Source organism: Protobothrops mucrosquamatus, unplaced genomic scaffold (assembly GCF_001527695.2).
Source record: "Protobothrops mucrosquamatus isolate PMUCROS unplaced genomic scaffold, P.Mucros_1.0 scaffold126, whole genome shotgun sequence".
NCBI classification, from domain to species: domain Eukaryota; kingdom Metazoa; phylum Chordata; class Lepidosauria; order Squamata; family Viperidae; genus Protobothrops; species Protobothrops mucrosquamatus.
The window spans coordinates 926,002-935,537 of NW_015386493.1; the positions used below are offsets into that span (position 1 = coordinate 926,002).

The window sequence follows — 9,536 nt, forward strand, 5'->3', positions numbered from 1 at the left end:
TAATTTGTTAAAAATGCAACATGGCAATTTTGCAAAAGTGATTTGGATGATTAAAGTCCACAGGCCGCAAAGGTTTGTTATAATAATACAAACGACTAGCTACTTGACTGAGAAAATAATTAGATGCACTGTTCAATAAGAATATGAATTTTTTTGCTTTTATATGGTATGATAAATGATCAGGGTAGTGTTGTGGCTCCGTCTTGTGAGCCCCTCTTATCTGAGGAAGAAGGCTCTGAACATGAAGGAGAGGAGATGGCCAGGCCTCCCTCTCCAGGACCCTCCTCTTTGGCAATGCCTCAGGTGTCTTCCGACGGAGAAGAGATTGATCAGGAGCCAGGTGGTTCTCAGATTGGCCAGGAGCCCGGTGTTTCTCAGATTGGCCAGGAGCCAGGTGTGTCGGATGAGGAAGAAAAGTTGTGGCTGGATCCACGCCAGCGTAGAAGCGACAAGCGTGCGCAGCAGAAAAAGAGACGTGCCAGAGATTAAGCTGAGTCACTGGACCACACCCCACAGGCTATAAAAGGGTGGTGGTGGCCATTTGGACCTCTGTGACGGATAAAAGCTGAATCTCTGGCAAAGTAATCTGCTGTGGCTTTAAACTGTGTGTATTGTTTTTGTTTCTGTGTGTTTGGAGTAAAAAGGTCTTGGCAGGCAGCTACGGAGCTGCTGCCAAGTTTCTTATCTGTGCAGTGGTGTCTGGAGAAGTCTTTAACCCTCGGCTGGCTGTTTGGGTGTGTGGGTCGGAACGGGGACAGAACAGGTAGTTTGAAGTAATTTTTTAAGGTTTCTGAAGGAACTGATAGAGAGAACAACTTTTGTGCAAAGGCTTAAATTCTAATGACTAAGAAAATACTGTATACCCCTGTGATGTGTAGCAGTAAGCACAAATCAGATAATGTGGTCATGTTATTTTCAGATTTAATGTAATATCTTACTTTGTGCACTGTAGTTTATAAGTTATTCAAACCAAGCTAAAAAAGAAACAAACCGACTTTTAGCTTAGAATGATTTATAAACAGACATCTCTCTCTCTCTCTCTCATCTCCAGAGACTTTTGAGTGTTATAATTTATATTATACATGTACATATTTTACATTATAGTTTGCTGAATTCTTTAGTAAAGTGCGAGATGGAGAAGATGTGGAACCTTTTTTTAAATTAAAGATTCTTCAGTCATTTTTGTCTTAGAATGATGGTTTACTTACTGGAGGTGAAGGAATTATTGTTAAAATTTGAGGCACTTTTGTCCTTAATAGAAATGGATTTAACACAAACATACAATCTTGTGTTAATTAGCATTATAATATCCAGGTAGTGGAAACTTCATTTTGACATACAGTACATGATTTCATCATTTTATTCCTTACAAAGAAAAAAATTGGGAGTAGATTCAACTTAAAAATAGCCTGGCCAACAACTCTTTCATACATATTTTTATTTAGCAGAGATATTTCTTAAATACAGTATGCCATTCATCTGAACAAATTTCTTCAGAAGGGTTTGATGTGGAAATATTTGTCAGCCTGAAAAAGTCATATCTTAGCAACAGGAATGTGATAATGACGGTCATCTTCAGTTAGAAGGAGAACCTCGTGCCAATCCCTCTGATATTCATCTGTGTACGTTTCTAGGAAATCTTTGGTATTAATCTTACACAACCTATAAACTATTATTTTTATTTCAAGAGAATGCCCAAGGAGAAACAGATCAATCTGTGGAGGAGAAAAAATGAAACTTACAATCTATAGAAAAGACAAGTTATAATGTACAACCCGTGTAAATTAATTCATAATTAAGATGGTTGATTTGGCCACTTTTTTCTCATAAACTAGTGTGTATATTTTAGCTTCTTATGCACATGAGTCCATAAAACATGTTGATTCAGGAAGGAAGTAATCCATTTCCCTCTGAACCATACCAAGCCCCTCCCATTTCAAGCAATATATTCTTCAAACTAGATCGATAAGAATTTGCACTAATTAAGACCTTTAAAAGCAATGAAAAATGTGACAAAATATACAAACAGAGAGACCTGGAAAAAAAAGTATGGCCAATCAAGTTAATATATTTGTGACGTAACAGGTATTTTATTTCTAAAATTAATGGGCAAGGTGATCTCCACTTCCACAAAAACACAAACAGTGAACTAAATGTGGCAAAAGCTAAAAGTAGCATATTCCCAATATAACACTTTTTATGAATGAAGGCAAATATATGTGTCCCAGGATAATGTTGCAGGATCCAATCTAGGTTAGCCACTAGGACCAAAGGTTTCATCTTCCAAGCTTTTGGACTCATGCTGGAGCCCATCTTCAGGGAATTTCTCTCTACCAGAGTGCATGCTGTTCTCTGTGTGGTATTTATATGGCGCCTGTCGTATGTGGCTTTTTAGATGCTGATTGGTGTGTGTTGATGATTGGCTATTAAGTCATTGGCTGTCCAGCCCTTGCCTTATAAGTACTTGATAAGCTGGTGATAAATCAGCACTCATGTTGATTGACAAGGGGCCTGTTTCCCAGGCTTCAGTCACTTGCCTGGCTGTTTTTGTGCCTGCTCAACCAACAATCTTAGTAGCTGCAAAACTGATTGTTCAAGTTCCCTGAAGATGGGCTCCAGCACAAGTCTGAAAGCTCAGAAGACAAAATCTCTGGTCCTGGTGACTGACCCAGATTGGATCCTACAAATTGTTATGCTTTTATGAAACATAAAAAGTCACTGAGAATAAAAAAGCCTTTTTTGCCACTATTGCAAAAAAAGCCTTTCTCTGGTATCAAAAAAACAAAACTGGAGTATGATCAGAAGATGTAGTTTTTTTCCTTCTATATGAAAAATACAAGTAAAAAGAAACCTTGCAAAATAAGCAGAAACAGAAAACGGATCACTTATTAAGCCCTGTGATTTAAAAATATGGCACAAAATCTTAGCCTACTACTACTTTTCTTGCTCTGGACAGCATAGAAGTAAATCAATTTAAGCCTCCAAAGTTCTTTTTTTAATGCCAAAATTTATTAAATTTTGTTTGGCGTTTACCTGATCAAGACCTCTTCTGTCCCCTATTGAATTCAGATGATTCATCATGTAACTTAAAGGGTCCAAAGAAGTATCCCGTCTAAAAAGGTCACTGAAAAAGTTTGGAATGCATTCCTGGTTACTGGCCAAGCATTCATAAGCTTCTATTACTTGATAGAGCATGATGAATTTTATGGCCTCATAGCACTTATGCTCCATGCTTCCACCGGTAAAAAGTGCATTGCAAAAATTATGTCGTTGAGCTTGATCCTTAATACCACTGATTTCCATCCACTACAAAAGAGAATAGGATGAGAGAAAATTAGCTCTTCGGATCTATGTGAAATAGTTGTTTTATTTTGGGGAAAATATTTTTGGTATCGTATCTACTCACAGTAAAAATGGATCTGCATACAAGAGGTAGGCATTAATAGGTGGAGGCACTTGTAAGAACCAAGCTGGAGGAAATAAGAAGGAGGAGGAGGAGAAGGAGAAGGAGGAGAAGACCCCTAGAACAGCTGAGTGAGGACTGAGGAATTTGACTGATTATTTTGGGAAAGGGTGAAGACAAACATGGAGAGAAAAAGAATGGAGTATGACATCCAGAAAGAGGAAATGAATGAACGGCTGGTATTTTAAACAGGAATAGTCCACCAGTTCATGGAGTGGCTCACAGGAATGAAGGATGCTATGTATAATGCAGTCAATTCATTAAATAATACGTTTACCTCAAAGGAATGTTCTTCAAGAGAGGCTACATTAGTATGACAAAATTACACCTTTAAGCAGTTTTGAGGGGCTAAATCAACAGTTTTTAACCTCACATAAGGTAAATATATTTGCAGATTATCAAAACCACAATGCTTTTCTGAGATACTAAAAGAAATGTTAACTCATGGTTACAGAAATAATGCAAGAAATTGAGTATCTTGTAAAGCAAAATAATTTTAAAATACATTCTAAGGCATATTATCAAACTTTTTTTTAAAAAAAAAAAGCATTTAAAATGTTCCCTTCAATATTTATATGCTTCCCCAACCATATACTGATTGGTCGACCTGAGTTTTAGTTAGCTACTTTATATTTTACTAACTAATAATAGTTATAGTACCAGTAAGCTTTAGATTTTAATTTATCCCTTAATATCTGCCCACTTACCTGTCCTTTTAATGCTTCAATACATTTACGTAATTTTCCTAGTGTATTTGAACCTGTATATTGTTGTGATCCGAAGCTGTACTGTTGGATCCAATTACATCCTTGTGAATAAAGAAGTTTTTCAGGGAGCTGAAAAAGAAGAGCACAACTGATTCCTCAGTGGAAAAATTCAATAGGAAATTAGGATACCCTAAATTATTTACAGATAGTCCTCAACTTATGACCACAATTGAGCCCGAACTTTTGGTCATAAATGGTTGTAGTCGTAAGTTCACATGCGACTGGACTCAATTTTATGACCATTTTTATAAAGTCACCACAATCATTAAGCTAATCATGTGGTTATTAAGGTAATCACATGGTTATAAGTCTGAATCTAGCTTATCCAATGGGCGTTTTTTGCTGGAAAACAGCAAACATTGCAAAACACATTCAGGGGACCATGGGACACTGCAATTCATAATAAATGTGAGCCAGTTACTAAGCATCTGAAATTGGACCGTGTGACTGGTGGTGGTGCATCAGTCATAACTTCAAGGACAGGTCATAACTGTTTTTTGAGTCTGTTGTAACTTGAATATTCATTAAGCAACCAGTCATAAGTTGAAGACTACCTGTAGATAAAAGCTACAAGTATAGGGATAACAAGTATAATTCACCTATGCTTTCTCATCCTGATGTTTCAAAAAAGAATATTTGCTTCCAAATAAAAGATACTTCCAGATTTCTGAAAAACTGGGAGGCAAGATACATTATTAAGTTCTGCTATACCTGAACTCAAAGTTCAAAAGTATATGAAAGTGATTCCACTTTTACAATTGTACCTTTAAAAATCTAAACATTAAAAAAGTCTTTTTTTTCTATAGATCATCATTTATTTTGTGATTTACCTTTAGTATATCTGTGGCCTTAGTCCATGATGGAAGAGGGAGACCTTGGCTGAATATCTGGAATAGCACAGCTCTTAGTAAACAGTACTTATCTCCACTGACCTGTCTGATACATTTCACATGGTACCTCCAAAATAATGTTTTGTAACACTTTGAAAAAATAAAAAGAGGGTAGATGGGACAAATGACTAGTCAGAGCAATAGTTTGAGTAATAGTAATTACATAATTAAGTAATTAGAGAACATAATTACTTGTAAAATGTAGGTCACTTGGCCACATGTGGTCCCCAGCAACCTTTTAGTGGCCTGCATAACCCCCTTCCCCTGATAGATGGGACCAAACTGTATTATCTTTTCTACAAACATAATCAATTTGATTATCAAATTAAAATCCAGAGTAGCAAAATACCCCATCCATATACTGCAGATACCAGTTACATAAAAAGGCTTCAACAAGCCAATTCAGAAAGGCAGCATTGCATTTTCAAAAATGAGGAAAAACAGCTCTGAACCAATACAATTTTAAAGAATATTATTAAGTTTGTCCTAGGTAAAGGAATCCAAACTTTAACTGTCACTCCTGATTAGGCTGCATCCAAGCTCGCCCCTATTAATATACTCTTGTTGTTAATGTTAGCATCTGCTAATGATCCCAGGTATAAAAAGATTTATAGTGTAGCAAGCAGTCCTTTAATTAACAGCAGGAAAAAAAGTGTTTATCTATGTAGCATAATGCTTATCTTTCAAACGGCAGTTAATAACATTTTAAAAATTACACAATTTTCACACCATGATACCAGTTCACAAAACAATTCCCCATTAATTCTCACAAGGTTAATATGCAGTAAGTCAGAATGAATTAAACAAAGTAGAAAACAAAACTGCGGAATGCCAACAGAAATGCAGTTAAAATGAGCCCTTTTTGGAAACAAAGAGGATAATCTCAATATTAATTCAGGGAGACCTCAGAACATCACTAAAAATAGAGTAAGTTTACTTAACTGTTCAAGAACCTACCTCTACTTATTATTCCCCCAAGGAATCTCATTTTAGGTCATTAAGCCCAAATTACTTCACAGGAAAGTTTATATCTACTATCTAGCTATATATCTAACAAAATAATGGGCAAAAAATATGGGAGAAAAACAAAAAACATCCTCTTTCGTTTAAACAAAATTAGGGAACTTGGAAAACTGCTCTTAATTCTAAATATTATCATGATAATTTCTTTAAACCTGTTATTTTTTATTTATTTATATCCAATCTTTATTTCTTTACAAATAACTTGATGTAGCGAGCATTTCCAACACACCTTCCCCAACAACCTTGTGAGGTAGGTTGGGTGAGAGAGTGTGACTGGCCCAAAGTCACCCAACTAACTTTCATGACTAAGGCGGGATTTGAACTCACTGTCTCCTGCTTTCTAGCCTGGTGTCTTAACCACTAGACCAAATTGGCTCTCTTTATTTCATATGGTACAACTTCCCAAATCTAAACTTAATTTTATAAGTAAAGAAAAATATGATTATGAATTTTTGTAATCTCTTAGCTCGCAGCAATGTACATGAAATCATCCCCCATTTTTATGTGCAATATGAAAATCCTGTGAATTACATTGAGCTGAGAGATGTTACATGTCACGTGCAAGCAACAGGATCCATGTGTAAAATGTTCAAGTTGACTACTTTATTCTACCTACAATTCAAGAATCTCCCCAGACTGCTTGTCACCTCTTGGGAACAAGTTCCATGGAACTCAGGTGTGTGTTTGTGTGTGTGCATGTGTGTGTCAGTCCTAGGTCTTTTGCAGCTGCACAATGACTCATAGCTAACTCCCTGCTCGATCCCTCCTCCTTGCCTGGCTGGTAGTTTCCCAACAGTACCTATGCCAGTCACCAAGCGTGCTACATAATTAAATGGGGTACTGAACTTGGGACTCTCCTGTTCTAGTCCAGCACTCTAAACAGTACACAAGATGAATTAATATTTTTAATCTACAATGTTAAAACAGCATGTAAACATGTCTACATTTTTCTCCCCATTTTGAAAATAGTTTTGAGGTTAACATATAATTTCATTAGAGAAAACAAGTTTGGGTTATGCAATTCTCAATTTGATATTTCTCTTCTTATATATTGAGATATCATTGTTGCCCCAACGGAGAAGACATTTTGATTGTCCAGTCATTGAAAAGAACGCCATTTTGTGCTTGGCAGCTCACCTCTCTCATTTGTTTTGCCTGCTCTGTTTCTCCTTTCCATTCTTTTGCACAGAAAGCGAGTAAATCAGTTTCGCCCCAAACACTTCGGTTATCTAAACAAAATGTCAAGTATGACTTAATAAGATGAATCTGTTTATATTACTAAAGGTTTTTTAGCATACACACATGCAGACATAACAATACCACAAATTTTACTTGTGAATATTCTCTGTAGATATCTGCTGCACCTGAAATCCAAGCAAAAGATCAGCAGTCAGAGCATGTGAAGCAACCGAGTTTTCACACAATTTTATAACATTGGGAAAGCTAGCTAGAGGCTTGGGGATGACAGAAAAGTATTTATTTGTGCAACAAAAGGCTGGGCTCACAAAGTATGGCATGGTATAGTTTGCTTAATCAATTAACTGAATGAATCAATTTTTTTCCAGTTTCATACGACAGACTAAGTCATAAACCAGGGCTTACAAACCAAACTAGCTAGGAGCATGTGATGTACTAAACACTGTGGTGGCCTAGTAGTTAGAAAGCAGTATTGTAGGCTAACTCTGCTCACTGACAGGAGTTCGATTCCTTCGATCCTGACCATCTCAAGGTTGACTCAGCCTTCCATTGCTTCAAGGTTGGTAAAATGAGGACCCAGATTGTTGGGGGCAATATGCTGACTCTGTAAACTGCTTAGAGAGGACTGTAAAGAACTATGGGGTGGTATATAAGTCTAAGTGTTATTGCTATTGCTAAACCACAGAGAAGCAAATCATCATGTGGCTTTCAAATTAAATGAGTTATCAAAATTCATTAACTGTGATAGGTAAAGACACTCTCCATATCCAGGAGCGGTATATTTTCCCCTCTTTTTGAGGAAATGTTATGAGCACCAAGGCTTCTACCGTATAGCCAGGGGAAATTCTAAGTGGACTTAACTGAACTCCAAATTTTGTAGAAGTGAACTTTTAAGGAAAAATGCTATGAAAGATACTTTTCCTCCTCCCAAGATTTTGTCAGTAAGCACTAAGCGTGCTTGGCATCTTCAGAACAAAACACTAAAAGAAAAAAAACCCAGGAGGCAATGATGTGGAACTGCTAGAATCCCAAACAGGAAATACTCCACAATGAAACATTCTGTTATATGTCTGAGTATCTATTAAATATATTTGCAGTGTAAGGCTCCAAAAATATTTGACTGGATACTATAAACAGTATTCTATCTAGAGAAAATGAATTCTCAGGTTTCTCACTTAAAACTGACCTTTTCAGGAGATAAGCTAGATATGCACACAGTTGCCTACAAAACCAAAGAGCAGTAGCAAAAACTGTCATAGTTAACCCAAATTCTTCTTATGCTGCTTGTAACAGGGAATAGGAGTGGCAGTCAGTTCTGCTTCAAGACTGTACTTCATTTTAGCCTAGAACAGAGAAAGGATTAAGTTTCATGAAATTTACACACTAGCAAATGAAACTTTTTTAAAAAAGATACAAGATTTGTCCTCTTTAAACAATATAAAAATATGCCTCAGGCATCCATTTTGGGCCATGTTTACACAACATGCTGTAGCAGGCAGGGGCTGTGGGCTTTGGACTGAATCCCCAAAATATGCTTCTGTATACAGATAGCATAAAAGAAGCATTAAAGCTGCTGTGTCTTTCTCCTGGATTGCAGCTGTTTTAAAGTGCTCAAGATCCACTGTAAAGCACTGCAGAGATCATTTAAAAAACACAACATCTGAAGCTGAAACTTTGACAAAGTACGGCTGTGTTCATGCCAACTGTATATTATTGCCATGGCTATACAAACCCAACTACTGGCTGTATTTGCAATGAGAAGTCCAGTGTCACATGCAAAAGTAGTACTCTGGTCAGGTTGTTAGCCGAAAATGACTTAGGCTGTGACCCCAGCATGCCCAGACTCCATAAAGGCATCAAGGCAGGAATATCATTTTATTATGATTTATTCAGAATGTTCTGATTAAAAAGGATTCCTCTAACGCAAAGAGAGAATTCTGAGACCGAGCTTTCAGTCCTTTTTATAGTTAGTACATCAAAGGAAATTACAAGAGAAAAGTTGATTGGACGGAACAAAAATAACCCTTCCTTTGCATAGAAAATCAGTTACATGGAGTTGAACATATTACATGTGACCACACATATACCCATTGAAATGAAGCCCGAGGAAAGCAGGGGCGTAAAATTTAAGATGTTGATGAGGAAAAAAGTCATAAGGCTGTTTGAAGATCACAGAGAGACAAACCAAATACCAAT

General features: G+C 36.7%; 1 protein-coding gene across 1 annotated transcript; it reads right to left on the minus strand.

Moving 5' to 3' along the window:
* Positions 1-1,411: 1,411 nt before the first annotated feature.
* OTULINL (OTU deubiquitinase with linear linkage specificity like) lies at positions 1,412-8,672 on the minus strand. The gene is made up of 7 exons (XM_015813008.1): positions 8,527-8,672; positions 7,476-7,507; positions 7,281-7,372; positions 5,061-5,210; positions 4,171-4,299; positions 3,034-3,306; positions 1,412-1,715 (listed from the first exon to the last, which is right to left on the minus strand). Exons 1-7 carry the CDS (start codon positions 8,595-8,597, stop codon positions 1,536-1,538), a joined length of 927 nt encoding a protein of 308 aa, XP_015668494.1. The 5' UTR covers positions 8,598-8,672; the 3' UTR covers positions 1,412-1,535.
* Between the last annotated feature and the right edge of the window lie 864 nt (positions 8,673-9,536).